Source organism: Coloeus monedula (genome assembly GCF_965178545.1).
Source record: "Coloeus monedula genome assembly, chromosome: 7".
In the NCBI taxonomy this organism is placed as follows: domain Eukaryota; kingdom Metazoa; phylum Chordata; class Aves; order Passeriformes; family Corvidae; genus Coloeus; species Coloeus monedula.
The window spans coordinates 14814545-14830812 of NC_138787.1; the positions used below are offsets into that span (position 1 = coordinate 14814545).

At 37.0% G+C, this 16268-nt stretch overlaps 1 protein-coding gene across 7 annotated transcripts in view; it reads right to left on the reverse strand.

Moving 5' to 3' along the window:
* The window catches only part of NBEAL1 (neurobeachin like 1), an 80174-nt gene that overhangs the window by 12766 nt on the left and 51140 nt on the right, over window positions 1–16268 (reverse strand). For all 7 annotated transcript variants that reach the window (XR_014226597.1, XR_014226598.1, XM_082285520.1 and 4 more), the window contains 18 exons: window positions 15249–15406; window positions 14211–14335; window positions 13301–13427; window positions 12065–12213; window positions 11087–11220; window positions 10257–10358; window positions 9007–9102; window positions 8778–8902; window positions 7449–7589; window positions 7224–7354; window positions 6125–6234; window positions 5435–5552; window positions 4678–4775; window positions 4277–4393; window positions 3689–3778; window positions 2431–2540; window positions 1679–1851; window positions 1141–1235 (listed from right to left, as the gene is read on the reverse strand). Coding sequence is in view for 5 of the 7 variants with exons in the window: in XM_082285520.1 (XP_082141646.1) it covers window positions 1141–1235; window positions 1679–1851; window positions 2431–2540; window positions 3689–3778; window positions 4277–4393; window positions 4678–4775; window positions 5435–5552; window positions 6125–6234; window positions 7224–7354; window positions 7449–7589; window positions 8778–8902; window positions 9007–9102; window positions 10257–10358; window positions 11087–11220; window positions 12065–12213; window positions 13301–13427; window positions 14211–14335; window positions 15249–15406 (2199 nt within the window). In the remaining 2 variants the exon portion in view is untranslated. The remainder of the gene's footprint in view (window positions 1–1140; window positions 1236–1678; window positions 1852–2430; window positions 2541–3688; window positions 3779–4276; window positions 4394–4677; window positions 4776–5434; window positions 5553–6124; window positions 6235–7223; window positions 7355–7448; window positions 7590–8777; window positions 8903–9006; window positions 9103–10256; window positions 10359–11086; window positions 11221–12064; window positions 12214–13300; window positions 13428–14210; window positions 14336–15248; window positions 15407–16268) is intronic.

Consider the following 16268-nt stretch of genomic DNA (forward strand, 5'->3'; position numbering starts at 1 on the left):
TGCAGTAAATACTTCTACAGAGAACTATTTCTTTTCATTTCTGTGATAAAAATTTGATTGCCAACCAGGCCCTGAAAACCTGAAGCATGCAGGAATACAGAACAAGTGTCAAAATACAGAAGGTATCAGTGCAGAGAAGACAAGTAGAATGCAAATGCCAGTATGCAGTCCACTGCTGCCACTTTGTCAAGACCAAGATAAAACTCCCACAAGAAACATTTACTATGCATAAAAGATAATTTATATATCTATTAATAAAAAATACATTAAAAATCATAGGAAAAAGCACTTCTAAACAAAGATCATTTCCAGAGGATGACTTAACTCACAATGAAAAGATAGACAAACTAAAAAAATCTCCCCACCTGAGACAAAAAACGACTCGTACGAGCACTAAGGTTTTACTTTTTTTGACCATGCACTGTTACTACAAAGTGCTTCTTGACAGAATTATAAATACTCCCACCATAAAGACAGCTTCCACAAAAGCCCATGCAGCTGTGCACACACCACTCTACTGCTTTAACGTGCTGACTTTAGTTCCACGGTAAGAGCAAGGTGACTTGATGAAATCTACTGTCCAAAACATGTCAGCTTCCCCCAGCAATTAATCCTACTTGTATATTTCAAATGCAGCAATCAGAAATCAGCATTTAGATACATATTGATGGAAACAGCTTCACATTTTGAGAGTAAGTACACACATGGATCACACAACCACTTTCACTGTATTAAAGCATGAGACCAATACTAAAGAATTCTCAAATGCAAATGGAGGTAATAGTGCTGTCTTTGCTAACCACTACTGTAGTCATCAGTACCCCCCACAGAGAAAAGGCAGTGCTAAAATGCAACTACTAGGAATGAACAACTGCCTGGAAACATAAAATCCTCATTTCCCTACCCTGAAAATAATCTATGAAATCTTTAAGAGAGCCTCTAAAATAATGCACTTCAGCTATACAGTAACTAACATGTATAGTATTTCAGATAAGACAATGGGAGTAAAATTACTAAGCTAATTGATTTTAGTGCACTATCTTCACTGCAAACCTGAAAGGAAATAAATAAAACCTAATAGCAAAACAGGAAACAAAAATGCATTCAGAATCTGCTTCTGAGTATGCCTAAATAACCCACCTGCTGAACTATTTGCCATATCATACAGGTTGTATCTCTGGAGCCTGAAATTAAATGTATTCCACAGTGGTCTATTGCCAAGCAGGTCACAATATCTAGATAAAGAGAGAAAAACAAAGTTGTCACCTGGGTAATTAAGACTAAGTTCCCACAGACCGACAGTGTGGATACAATTTGTCAACACTGTCTCCTGATTGGCAATCAGCATTAAATACTCCACTGTGATAACGGCTGATGACATTATTACATATGAAATCATCATACAGCCAAGTGTACTCACCTGACTCATTCAGCTTTGCTACCTAAAAATAGCAGGCAAGCCTTATTTTGAAACTACATCAAAGCACCACTCCAGTGACTGAAAAGCCATGCTCCAATATTTCTGTATAATCACAATTCAAACATTCTTCTGTTCTCATGCTGCCATTCCTTTACAACAGCTACACTTGTGTGCCCAAGCGAACTGGCTATATTCTGAGAACACCAAATAACAAGGTATGTACATAAACCCTTTCCATTTCCCAACAGGGTGACTGACCCATGTGCCTGATGTGCTGTCCCATCAGTTTGCCTTTGGTAAGGGATGTCACTCGGATGCTGTTGTCCCAGTGTCCACCACTGAAGAGCAGCTTTGCATCATGGGACACCACAAACAACTTGGAGGTGATCTCCAGCCCTGGGGCAAAAGGACCACTCATGTTGCGCTGTGTTCTGTAGGCAAACGATGAGCAGTTAAGAGTAACCTTAGTTCAAATCCATGTATTTTGCACTTCCTTTGTCTTTGAAAATCAGTAACAAATTCCATCTATAAAAGAAGCTATAACCATGGCAAAACTCTCACTGCCACCAGTGACTGGAAGCAAGACTTCATCTTAGATCTTTTCAGCCTTTTACACAACTGGACATAATTCATGTCCCTACTAAGCACTGTAACACTAAAGACAAAAAGGAATATTCTAAAAACAAAAAACCCAAACCCACCACATATACCTATGTATTATGATAGCGTAACAAGTGTGAAGACTATCTCAGATTCCCAGATGAGTTTTTATGATTGATAATTAGAACAAAATTAGAAGTAGCTCTGAGAATGAAGCCTGAAACGCCACTTACATAACTCTACAAGAATGCAATTACAAACTAGACGGAATATTACTGAACATCAGAAAATGTATTCTTAGGTGAAAACTCAGACAATGAATACAGCACGACCCACTGATTTTGAAATACTAATTACTGTATTTCATTATTTTAGATGCATTCATCTACCCCTCCTCAAAATGTGCTTACTTGGGATTTGTCACTGTTGTATCTTTGATGAATGTAAAATAGTTGGAAATATTTTTGTCATAAGGCAGCCAACCATGAGTTCCAATAACGCAGTTCAGACTTGCTGTTACCTAAAAAAGTTTGATGAAAAAGTTGACGAAACCCAGAGGCTTCTTTTCTGCTTGCCTTGATGCTAATGGAGCTTGCACAAAATCCAGCAGAGGCTTCTTGAAAGTTTGCCACAAAGGAAAAAGCACATGCACCTCTCCCCGAACAAACAAATCAATAAAAAATCCCTCTCAGATGAGTTAATCCACATGTGGTACATAGAACCATATTAGAATAGTCTGTGTTCTACATAGGTCAGAGAAGTTGGGGTAGGAAGGATGGGAGGAGACAAAAACTAAAAATCCCAGTCAACCAACCCCTCTCAAACATTTAATTACAAGTCAGTCATTTAGTTTAAGCTGCTGCTTCTTCTCTTCTCTGAATACTTATTGTTAATAGTGAACATATTAACACAGGAAGTTTAAAAAACATTGTACTACAATTGCATTTCTGAGGAAGTAACAAAGGAATCTAAATATTCAAGGTTATTTTCATCAGGTATTTATGAAAAACACAAGGAGAATTTTAGATGTGCCCAAATAACCTATGAATGTACCACATTAAGCCAAGACAATAATTTTGACATGCAAAACAGGAATATTGGAATATTCTTTCCTGCAAAGCAGAGATATTATTGCACTGGAGCCAGTGTCTAGGCCATATATACACAGATGTAAATACAAAAACACTGTTCTCCTTTCATTACTTGGTATCTGCCATAGTACAAGAATGTACGTTAGTGCAAAAGTTAGTTTTAGGAACAGTGCAGGCCTTTGGAGTGTGCATGCACCACATATGGTATAGTTTAATATATGGGTTGGGCAGCAAAGATAAACAATGACACCATTAATAGCTCAATCCTGTAATTTTAAATCTGGACTGCATTGCATTAGCAAATTGGTTGCTACAGGGAAGTCGATCAAGTGGCAACTTACAATATGCCTCACTATAACTTACAGTCATGTCTCATCAGCTCTTAAATGCCATTCAACAAATCAGCCTGGCTTCTCCTTGGAAGATAAATATTTAACTTATAACTGACATTCATTATAGGTTAAAGGAACATATTTGAAGAGGATCAGTTAAGAAATGTTTCTCTACAAGCTGTATAAAAAAATACACCCATTTGACTGCTTGCAGTTTAAGAACAGTATTGACACATGCAACTCACCAAGATCTCTGGGCTTCCCTGAGAAATAAAGGAACGTGACTGATTCCTGGGAACAACGGCTTTGACAATGGGCACACCATCACTAATTCCCTAAGAGAAAGGACATGGTTTTGATCTGATTATATCCAAAAGCTAAAGCACAAATCTAGAACCTGTAAAGAGTAAGATCCAAAGCCTCTGGAATCAGTGTCAGACCTGTAGAGCACTCTAAGGCACTGGTACACACCCATGCAGTTTGTGCAGGTAAGCTTCATCACAAACACTGGAAATTAAACCCTGGCCCCCAGGCAGGGAGTTTAACTACCAAGTTCAGTGAGTGCTCAGACAATACCAGGGAGCTTTTCGGCTTTCTTGGTGCAGTGACTGATTTAATACCCAAACAACACCCACACAAGCAGCCAGCAGATTACGGGATTCAACCTCTATAAAGCCAACTAAAAAGACAGAGCTCATTTAATATACATTGCATTGTAAAATATTTTCTTTAAATAGGAAGCAAGTTTATTTTCATTTAGGTTGTGACCTTTTGTTTCAAGTACATCAGAAGTTTCAGATTAGACTTTAAACAATTTCAAGTAACACATCTACCTCTATGAAGAATGACTTCAGTTCAGTGAGGTGTTGGAAGAGATTCAGAGTAGAGGTATCACTTTTAGTTAGTCTTTGCACTACCTCTTCTGCTGACAGCCTTTGTGGATGGGGCTCCTAGGAGGCAATATTTGAAGGAGTAACAAATTAGACTAGTTTATCAATTTGTTCAATACACGAGATACTCAGAATCTTAATGGGAAAACAGTCTTACATACCTAATTTCCCTTCTTGAAGTAAATTAATTTGTTTTGAAAATGGATTTTGGTAATGTGGCAAAGATTTAATGTTGCTAAAATTATGAACCATTACCTTACAAACCACCGTTTTTTCAGAAGTCCTTGTAACTCAGTTGTATTTAACCACAAAGGTCTGGTTGAGAGGGAGCAAAAAAGCATTACCTTTAACAGCTGGCAGGGAGTTTGCCCAAAATTGTTTATCATCCCTTCTAAAGCTTTCCTTTCTTTCTCATCTGTTAAAGCATCCAAATCCACGGCCCCTGGATCACAACCGGAACAATGAAGGGGGGGGGAAGAGAACACAATCCAAACAACTTATTAAGAACCAATATGGTCACCTAACACTACAAAACTTAATTTACTTGCAGCATTATGACCCTTTACCCCAGAAAAGCCCCAAATAATGCCTCCATTTAAAATACAGTCTGAAAACTCCACTTTGCAAGTGGAATTTTAAGTGTATCTATCAGGGCAAGAATTGCAGGCCTTTGTCCTATCAAATGAATTTAACATACTTCATTCAAGCCAAAAGTAGCACACAAAAGCCATCCAAAATTTAGCTTTGAAACTAACTGATTAATATTTGTCTCTAACATTATTTGTTTTTAAGCAATGTGCCTGAACTCTAAACCACAAGAAACCTCTTCCCACAGATGCTTTTAAGCAAGCAAATGAGAAAGTGACAAGAAATGCCAGTAACTTTTAGAAAAAAAAGACAAGAAACTGTAACAGCCCTCCTTTAAGAAAAACTATACTTCTTTTTACAATGCATTACAAGGTTTGCTGTCATGTTTCATCTATAAATCTGCTGCCTTACCATATGCTACTGAATGGTATGCTCACAAATCAAGTGTCTTCTGTCTAATAATGAAGACTCACAAGTCTGATGACAATGACAAGAGAACATACTGCTTTGTACCTTCATAAGTACAATAATAGAACACATTAAGCGCCTCCACTGCAGCTGGTCCCCTCTGCTTGTAGCCAAAAATCAAATCTATCCATTCATGAAGATGAGCAGAAACATACTCAGATTCCTAGAAGGAAAAAATGCTCTTGTAAGAATAAGAGAAATACTGCTCCCATCTTGAAGTTTTTACTATTGTCTGTGGAAAAGGTTCAATACCTACATTGAGAGTACCCAGAAATTAATTAAGTATTTATCAGTGTATAGGGCAGAAGCATAAGAAAGGATAAAGGCATAAGAATATCCTCCTGTGTTATGGGCAGTAACTGCCATGTAAGAAAGAAAATCAATACAGGGATGCAAGAGATCTGCACTACTGAAATGCACCTGTGCAGGGGGAGGTAACCTGCCAGCTCCCTAACACCATAGAGAATCATCTTTAAATAGCAAGGGAAGCCTGTTCACCTAGCTCTGCATTTGGTCTCTGAGGACAGCAAATGCCCAAGAGATTAAATGCTCTTCTCAGCACTTTATCAACATGCACAGAGCTTTTAACTGGAAGTTCTAATGGTACTTGTGACACCAAATGCAACCACAACTCCAGTTTGAATGTCATCCCACTTGTTTTACATTTAAGCCACGGTAACAATGTGCAGGTGCACTTTCTTTACAATTATGTCACATGTACAAACGACATCTTACCAGAGCCTTCCTGTGTTTATAGATAAAGTCTTCTGAGGAGTGGGCCCATCTAGGCAGAACAACATCATTTACCACCTCTTTTGACATTTGAAGCTGGCCTAAGTTAAAACCTGGTGAATAATTCAGAAAAGTTTAAGAGTTGCTACAAAATATTTCAAGTACCTTGATTTCTCAATAAAGATTAAAAATCATTCTTTTCTCAATGCAAGAGAAGGATATTGAAAAATTCTTAATGTAAATCTCCAATAACCCTACCACTGACATAGGAGGCTAAGTTCTGTTCTGCATGTTTAAAATTTTAAATGATAAAGGATAACAATTATCCAAAACATCTAAATGATTTTGAAGCTGAAGTCCCAACCATAAAAGTAGTATTAATCTTTTACACATCCATCTGTAAACAAATCTGCATTTGCTTTACCAGGATTAAGAGTCCAAACACTTCAGTAAGGTTATTCATAAGAAGGAAGCTACTTAGAGGTTTAAATGGTTGTAAAATCAAGGCTTTTATGAAGTTTTAAATTTACCAGCTATCATTGAAACAACTCTAAATATTTAAATGACTTGAAAGTGGAACTTGGGTGTTCCAAATTTTTCTAATTTAGAACTCTAGTACATTGTAGCAGCCCAAACATACAAATCCATTTTCAAATTGTGCAAAAATAGAGAAACAAATCACTAAAAAATAAATGTGAATTTAAAAATGTCTAGCAGTCTCATGTTAGAACGCAGGATGCTGTCTTTCCAATCAGCATTGTAATAATTAATCTCTTTTAACTTTTTCTAAGTATTTAATCAGTGTTAACTATTACTTATTATATGGAAAGCATCTCTGATACTTTCCATTGGGTAAACAACACTATTTTTAGCCATCCTAAAGCCCATAGCCTGAATTTTAAACATAATGTTTAGGCTGCTGCTTAACACAACTGGTATCTTCACTGAACAGTTTAAAGCCAGCATGATGATTAATGTCTACAATCACACCATAAAGTTCAAACAGTAAGTGTTCCTCAGCATTCACAAACGGTTGTAACAAGTCTTTTCTGAAGAATACAGACACAGTTTTCTGTGAGAATATTCTTAGCAGTCACTTTACCATTTTGATTCTCCAGGAATTCTGGAAAGTAGAAGAACTCTGGGATAAGTTCCTTGACATCATTGGGGTTGTCCATGAGTGCCTGCCAGGCAGCAGGAATAGAGTGGAACTGTCTGTCAGCACAGTCAAATCTGTGGATCAGAAAACTCAGGTTAGACTTTGATGATTCCCTCAGTAAAACGATGAGGAAGAAACAGGAAGGGGCTGCTTATTTGCTCAGCATACCTGCCACTCTGAAGCTGGATATGAAGTGTTGTGAAAGGCTCTACCCGAATGAGGTAATGCATGACACCAGCAGCATTTGAGTAATGTGTCCCATAGTGAAATTTGTCAATCATCCCAAGAGGATCCTCAAAATTCTCATATCTGAAAAAAGAAATCTTTATAAATAAAACTGAGCATTATAGTTGACTTACATGTGGATTATGCTTATACCAGGCAAAGATTCAAAATAAATGACCACAGCATTCTATAAGAGAAAAAAAAATTGAGTTCTATCAAACACGAAGATTCCAAATCTTACTTAGAAAGTCCCTAAGAAAAAGACTGCTGAAAGATAGAAATGTACACCAGATGAACCCTTTGCAGCCTGTTACACTCTTCCCTAGGTATTTGCTATCAGCTGTCAGAAACCAGACAAAGGGCAGACAGGACTGATGACTTTATACAACAGACCAACACACCCCACATCACTAAACTGAATATTTCCAATTGAAGAGACTTGTGATGGTTTCCTGCAAGATTTAACAAATGTGTGTGACTGTCAGGATGCAGAAGAGAGATCTTTTTCACACTCATGCCCATTTCCTTTTCTACTGGCAAACTCACTCTACCATGCCACCATCTGGCTGATACATTCCTCACAGCCTCACTAAGATAGTAAGAGAAATTCTCCTTAAACATAATTCTAGAGAACCCATTTCATTACAGCCAGGATAGAGCCTAATCATTCAAAGAAAATTCTCTGTGTTCCAAGTTTTCACAAGATTTTGGAAGATACTTGACTGCAGTCTGGTATGATAGCACACTCACTACAGCAAAAAAGGAAAGATCACTACACTGCTGTGTGGGTCTGAGTACCTGTCATTTGTACCTACAGAGGACTTGCCAAAAGTCACTGAGATGTATTTTATTTTGAAGATAATAATCTATACTTGAAAAAAAGAGGAAGCACAGATTTAGGATCAATGCTACCTCTCAGCACAGTCAGCTCAATTCATCAGTATGATTTCACATTCCTTATCCTGAAGCAGACATGGGACACATTACATCTTTTCAAGCTGCTGGGCCATAAAATTGTTTATGCAGCCTTTCAGTTTTTCATCTCCACAGCTGAGAAACAACTGAAAATTTACAACAGTTAGCTTTGTCCTTTCAATGCCATATAATATAGTCTGAATGCAGCAGGAACAACAGATCAACAACCTTTGCAAATGCATCTGTTATAAAACCAGCTTTAAAAACCTCACTGCTACAACTTTGTTTTTTAAATGTGTTACTAGCCTGGAGGCTCAGAAAAGACAGAGAAATATAATCAAGTGTTCAAATACATACTTCTCTTTCACAGTCTTGGCGTTCTTCTCATTTACCACACCTATGGGTTTGGACAGGTCCCTAAATACTGCAGGATTATTCAGGTCCAGTTCTTCTGAGGTGTAATCTCGTAAAATCCAGGGAAACTGAAAAAAAAAAAAAAAGTCAAACATCAAATAGAGATTAAAAATACATATTTCAAAAGAGAAAAAACTTTGGCAAAAATTTAAAAATTAACTTTTAAAATTACCACAGGATATTGAGCAAGGTCATTGTAAGTTCGTCCTGCCATGGTGTTCAGCTGAATAAGGTAGTCAAAGTTGGATATTTCTCTATTCACCCATTTCTGAAAGACAAAGAAAGATAAAATGGAATAGACTATATCAAAGATATAATTATTGCAAATTACACATCTTGTCTCTATCTATCTGCCAGAGGATAGCATTGGCAAGTGAAAAGCACAAGACCACAAAAACTGTATGCAAATCCAGATTCAATTTCTCATAATAAAGTTTATTTTCCCTTCGATTCAGTGATTGTACTATCTACATTTCATTGAAATCAGGTCCTGATTGGTTACAGTACTGTTTCAAATACAGAGCAGCAGACAACCAGCACTCTTGGTAAAAAGGAAAAGAAAAATAGAAATAAGAGAAAGAAAAAGAAGGCAAGTAAACAGGTACTGATAAAAAGGAGAACAGAACTTTGAAATCCATTACAGTGCTAAGATCAAAATTTATTTATAAATTATTCTCCCATTGGTTAACAGTACAAGTAAACAATTTGTAAACTAAATTGTCTGTGCACCTTTGTTTGCTCTATTATTATATTCTAAACCAAAGACATAGCTGTGTTCAGAAGGGCTCAATATTTGTCTGTAGAGTGATGGAGAAGTGTCACGACAGATATTTTCTCTGTGTGAATATACAGCTTGATAGTTTTTTATTGTTATGAAACAAAGAACAATCAAAGTATTTCCAATATCTTAATGTTATTTGTAAAGCTTCCTCCCTCAGAGAAAACAATTTTGGCATAAAGAGATGGAAGATAAAAATACATTTACTACATTTAAAAATTTATCTGTATTTATGGTAATATGGATATTTTGATGTTTTCCTTTTTTACCAATATTACTAATCCCCGCTTAATGTTCATGTGCATTTTCTTGAAAGCTCCATCATGAAAAGATAGCAGGGAAAATTATTTGCACATCCAGTGAAAGAAGTTTCAAAATGCTCACTCATGATCATAGACTAAATCCAGAAGCAAACATGCCACATGTTTTATATTCACATTAAAATGCCTGTCAATCACATCAACAGAGGCTGGCTATACCCATCTACCTGACTGTAGACACAAACCAAACCATTCCAAAAATATGCATGTGAAAGTTCAGGGGCCAGGCTGAGGATACAGAAGTTGACAGTTGCCATCTAAACACTGGGGGACTCCTTCAAAAAGCAGAGGAATGCTTTATACCATTTAGCTGAGGTCTCATACCTGCATCAAACCTGACGCTTTGAAAAGTTCCTGTGGAGATCTGGTCCCAGAAATGTTTGGAGAACGCAGTGACAATATCCGACTATACACTTTGTTTCGTACCTGTTAGAAAACAGCACTGATAAAACAATATTCTGGAGATTGAAGCTGACAATTAAGCAACTCATCTGCTAATTAAAATGTGAAATAAATGGGATGCAGTTACACTTTCAAGTACTTCAATCTCTTGCTATTTAAAATATTTGGACATGGCTGGATATGACATCCTTCACATCAAAACCAAGCCACACAACATTTTCTAAGAGCTGTTCATGAACTGACCTGCTAGTAAGTAACTCACCCTAAGTTCTGAAATTCATCTTAGTCCCTGATAAAAAGGATCACTGATATTAACCAGAGGGGAAGAAAGTTCACTAATCCTTAACCATGGAATATCAATGACTTCCAATGTTGTAAAAAAGAAAGTCCCCTTTGATTTGTAATTAATTTGCTCAATCTTTTAAAAGATGTACGGGCTTTAAAACATTTAGATTACTACTGATGTAGTTTTAGTTAAATAATCATTCTGTATAACACAAAGAGAGAGAGAGAGAGAGAGAGAGAGAGAGGAAAAAGGAGAATCTTGTGATATCTATCTTTTCACGATTAACCAGATTCTAGATGCCAGACTGAGGTTTTCAGAGACTGCAGTCTAGTTTTCCATAATGACTATGTAAAGCAAACCTTTTGCTATTAGTGTTACAGTATTATGAAAGACACCAGACTCAAACTGATTTTAAACTTAACGTTGTGCTAATTACATAAATCCATGAAATTTAGGAAACCCATACCTCCTTATTGAAGTTGAGGAAATAGTTGGTTTGATCTGTAAGGAAGATCTCCAAAGCTGACCTCCTCAGGTTGTACCGACGCAAATGGATCTCTCGAATTTGAGACAGGTGCCATTTGAAATCAAAACCTACCCCTAGGAAGAGCACTTTGTTTATTGACTTGCAACATATATTAAAAAACCCACCTTTTTCATTTAGACACAGTGCAGTGCCAGTTCTAATCACCTCAGAGTTATTCCTAGAAACGGAAAATCTTATATCTGACTTGATTAACCATTTTGCTAGGAAAATATTAACTTCAGATATTGTTGTGCTGAAAGAAACAAAGTAAGAAACGGCTGATGGAATGTAGAATTTGCTTTTGCTTTCCTATTAAAGACACATTATAAATGTATTCTGTTGACAAAAGGTATGAAGCAAACTAACCCCCTTTCCTTTCTTAAACAGGTGCAAACCAACCTTTATGTTTAGATTTCCCAAAGGCTGAACATCTTGGTATACTGATTTGGAAAATGTTACTACTATTTGTCGAACATTTCACTTCAGTGTTTTTATAGCCAGCTGTGTATGTTCTATTAAAGTTTCCTAAATTAATACAGATGGTTAATGCTTACATACTACTACTTTTTAATGAATGCACGAGTAAAACATTATTTGTCAGGGAGAACAGAGAGATGCAATTTACAAAGAAAATTAGAGGTAGTAACTTTTTTTTAGTCAGCAGGTTTTTAGTAAGTTATTTTTAAGAAATACTAAGAATAGTGAATCAATTTATCAGCTCAGAAAGTACAGTTCCAGATTCTTAACTCTGAAGGGATCAGTCAGTCACTAACCATCAAGTGCAATATTAATTTTAAGTACAGAACAACAACTTGTCTCTTTACAATTATTTTGACACTTGCTTTCAAAACAAACTCAGCCTACTAAAAGCAGAATGCTGAACTGCACTGAAAACAAAGAGACATTGATCATGCTTACCTTCCTCTTTTTCAATGCTACCATCAAAGAAATAAATGTGCTGGGTAGTGACCTCCAGCCTGCCTGGTATCACGTCAATCACGGTAATGAGCTCACAGTCTTCAGACAATATTAGCTTTTCTTTCTGACTTTCCTCATCCTTCTCATCCCTGCAAGAACATCATTAAGTGTTACAGGGTTGGGTAGATTATACTGTTGCTTAGGTCCTTGGTAAGAGTACAGTTCAGAAAAGGATCAAATTTGAATGGCACTAAAACTACAACATAAACAGTTATATAAAGCTACTTTCATCAGCAGTCTTGGGTGTTTCAGACTAGACCACAAACATCATTTCATAGCATTGCTCTTCAGTCTTGATATTTTGGTCTCTGGCACAACAGACTTGACTTCCCCTGAAGCATGAAAACATCAGGCTGCACTTCCTTTTCTTGCTTAATTGTTAGGTGCTTAAATTCTCTGGCCCAGAGCAGAGCTGAGTTCCAGTTCATGTGACTAAAGTTATCTTCAGGGTTATCTTGCTATAGTCTTTAGCAAGCATTCACTAACCCTTAAAGCACAAGATCTATCAGTATCACTCAGAGTGCCAACTCTCTACTGGATTTCAACAGCACAGACACACATAGAAGCATGCACAACATGACATGTCCAATTACTGAAGCAAAATATTTGCTATCCTCCCTCAATTCCCCTTTCTCGGCTTTCTCTCTCCTGCCCTCTTTTTTTGGTTGCAGTTGCACAAGTGACAGGAAGGAAGCACAGCAGGCCTTCTCTCTGGAATGCTCTTAAAAACAAGGCATTCTCCAGCACATTAATGCCAACCCCACAAGTTTTCATGCTATGCAGTTGACAGTAGAGTGAATGGCCATGGCAACTATGGACACGAGGCAGTTCCAGGCTGGTCCATGTCCTTACAGGGCAGATTGCCTCTTGAGAATTATAGCCAATAGAAATAGGTAGAAAAGCCTCAGCAGTTCTGTAGCACTGTGAGAAGTGAATCACTAATGCATTCTCACAAACATCTACTCTGCCTTCTTTTCCCTGGGGCTTTTCTTGTCCCAGTGGTGACAATGATAAATCCAGCAGGGACTTTGCTGATCAAAACTGCCCTGGATTGAATTGTTAAAGCCAGATAAAGCAAGAGGGAAGCTTTGTATGCTATTCCATTCCAAAGTTGTTTCTCGCTCCTTATCCCTAGCACAGAAACAAATGACAATTTTTCTGTCCTGGTCTACTTACAAACTGGAACTGGCTGCTGTGTCTTCTTCTGGTAGTTCCAGAACATCATCTTCCAAGTCACTCACTTTCACCTGCTTCACCACCTCCAGAAGCAGAGACTCACTAGAGGGCTGTGTCTGGTGCACACCTATCATAAATAGACATAACAGCTCAGAATGTTTTTTGCTACAATACTTTTGGAAATCTAACCTACTAAGCGTATCTTCTACAGCTGAATGTTGGTTTTAGCCAAGGAAGAAGCAACCATATTTCTTAAATATTTTTGTGGTTAGGTAGAACACTAAAAGAAGTCCTTGAGCTACACTGAAAATTTTGACAGTAGAAAGGGGACACAACACTTAAGAAAAATTTAACTTGAATTCTGATGTGGACATGCAGATTTAATAGAAATGCACTGCATTTGCTTTTTGGTTATGTGGGTTTACAAGAGTGTTTTGGGTTTTTCTTTTTGCTTGAGCCTTGATATCCAATACACTGAACAGTTACACCCCTACCTCAGCTGTTCAGCACACTTCAGAAACAAAGCACTTCATATCTACAGATTTTAATCACAAACTCTACAAAGCTTCAAACAAATCCTGGTTACTCTGATCTTATTGCTTCTTTCTTGAAGAAATAATCTCACAAAAGAAAGTTGTGTGAGTGCTTATTTCAAAACAAAGGAGTTAACTTTTATTTATTGTGCAACAAAACCCCACATTTCAATAAACCAGGGCAAAAGAATTCTACTCAGTAGGAAGATGCTGTTTCAGATCAAAGAACCATTCTAATATTGTAGATTTTACTATAGATGAAATAAAGAAAAATCAAGATTTCAGTATCTAGCATGTACTGCTTATTAAACACAAAGAGGAGGGTGGGTATCTTTCTTTGGTAAGAACTCCAAGTGAAATAGCAAATACAACTTTACCTAAATTATCTCTCAGGTCGCTAGCATCCTGATGAGAGTTGAAGTTGTAATTCTGCACCAGTTTTAGTCTCATACGTGAAAAATTTTCCACATTTGAAAGTTTCCAGTGAATAGGACGCTGTTTCCTAGGAAAACAAAAATATTACAAAAACAATCTGAATAAAGACCTACAGAAATGAAGTGATTACAAAAGAGTGCATATTTAGAAAAATACTGGTCATCCACTTGTACATTGTAAAAAATAAAATATTAAAAAGCAGTTTATTGCTTTTGTTTCTTTGCAGCTCTAATCATCACTCTTTATTTTGTAAACAGTATTTATTTTCACAGAATCATCAAGGTTGGAAGAGATGTACAAGACTATCAAGTCCAACTGACAACCTCCAACCACCGTAATCACTCCAAAATTACTTTCTAATATCTAATAAAAACCTTCCCTGACACAACCTGAGGCCATTTTCTCTTGCCCTGTCACTTGATACTGTACATCTCAAGCATGGTTATTGCAGTCAATTTGACCTGGTTTTAACTGATGCCTGGAAGTGGCTACCTGAAAACAGAGGCTAGACAAGAATAAGACAATAAAAGTAGGTATTTATTTGAAGGGCCTTCAAAGGTACACCCTGGGCAGTCAGAAGCCTCCAAGGGGCTCCACCCAAGATGGACGATGGGTCACGGGTTTTCCACACTTTTCTAAGTTTGGTCCATTTGCATATCAGGGTTAATTCTCCAATTACAGTCTCAGGCAATGATGTAATTACCCCAAGTTTGCCCCCCATTCAAAGGCTTTAGTTTACATATTTTGGGGCCTGGGACAACAAGGTGTCCTTGAAGTGCAAACCTAGAAATGGTTTGTTATGTCTAACCAGAATGAGGGAACAGTAACTAACAGACTGTATGAAGTTTCAGGGTTACATACTAAGCAAGAGGATCTGAAAAATATAAAAGCTAAAACCTAAGGCATCATAACCACATGAAACAGTCATGTGAGCAAATTCCTTTTAAGCATCATATACCATTTAGAACCTGCAGTCTCACCTTTCAGCCCAAGGCCCACGCTCAGAGAACAAGTAAAGCTGGGCTGCTCTCCACTGTCTCAGAGTGGCTGTGTGTTGACTACTAAGCTGCTTTAGCATACTGTTGTACCGCAGATTTTCCTGCCGAGCCTTTCTGCTGAATGGTTCCACAAAGTGCTCCTGAAAGACCATTGCAAATAAATCTAGCACTGAATTAACTCTGAGCGTGGAAAACAGTTTTGCACTTTCTAAGAATTCTCATAAAACAAGAAGAAATGGAAAAGGTTTAGCACTAAAACATTCTGAAATTTTAAGGTAGTACCTAGAACTAGAAGAAATAGTGACAGACTTCGATTTAAAGATGTGAAGAAACCATTATCAATGCTGAATCCACTTTAAAGCAATTTTTCATTGTCAGAAAAGTAGTCATTATTAGAAATCCTACTATAATAGGAAGGATTTTTCTTTCATTCTGGTATTCTAGAATGTGACTCTCATCGTATTTTTCCTTTAGCTACTTGAATAAAATAGACCTTCGAGTTTTGTTATCAAGAAAGCAAAGAGAAATGTAACTTCACTATGATATTTCCTGTAATTACCAGTTAGCTCTAATGCTGAAACTCAATCTGTACCTTATATAGAAAGGTCAGTTTAGAAGCAATTTTTCCACACATTAGGTAAGAACTGTTCACTGTTTTAAAAGTTTTAATTGTATTGAAATAGGGTTAAAGAAAAAACCCAAACAAACAGCTCATAATGGAAAACAGGTTTTAATAATTCAAAACACAAATCAGAGTAAAAGACGACGCATCTTATGGCTGAGCATATTTCTACATTGCTGTACGAAAAGGAAGGCCTACTGTACTGAAATAACTCTGATTACACATAAGACTCTTAACAGACAGAGCAGAATTAGAAAGCATATCCTAGAAGTGCATATAGTCCCACTGCCCATAAAATCTTAAGACAATTAACCTGTTTTACAGCCACTTGAACGGGATCATCCCGGAATTCACTTTCTCCGTCTTTTAGAAAGCAACTC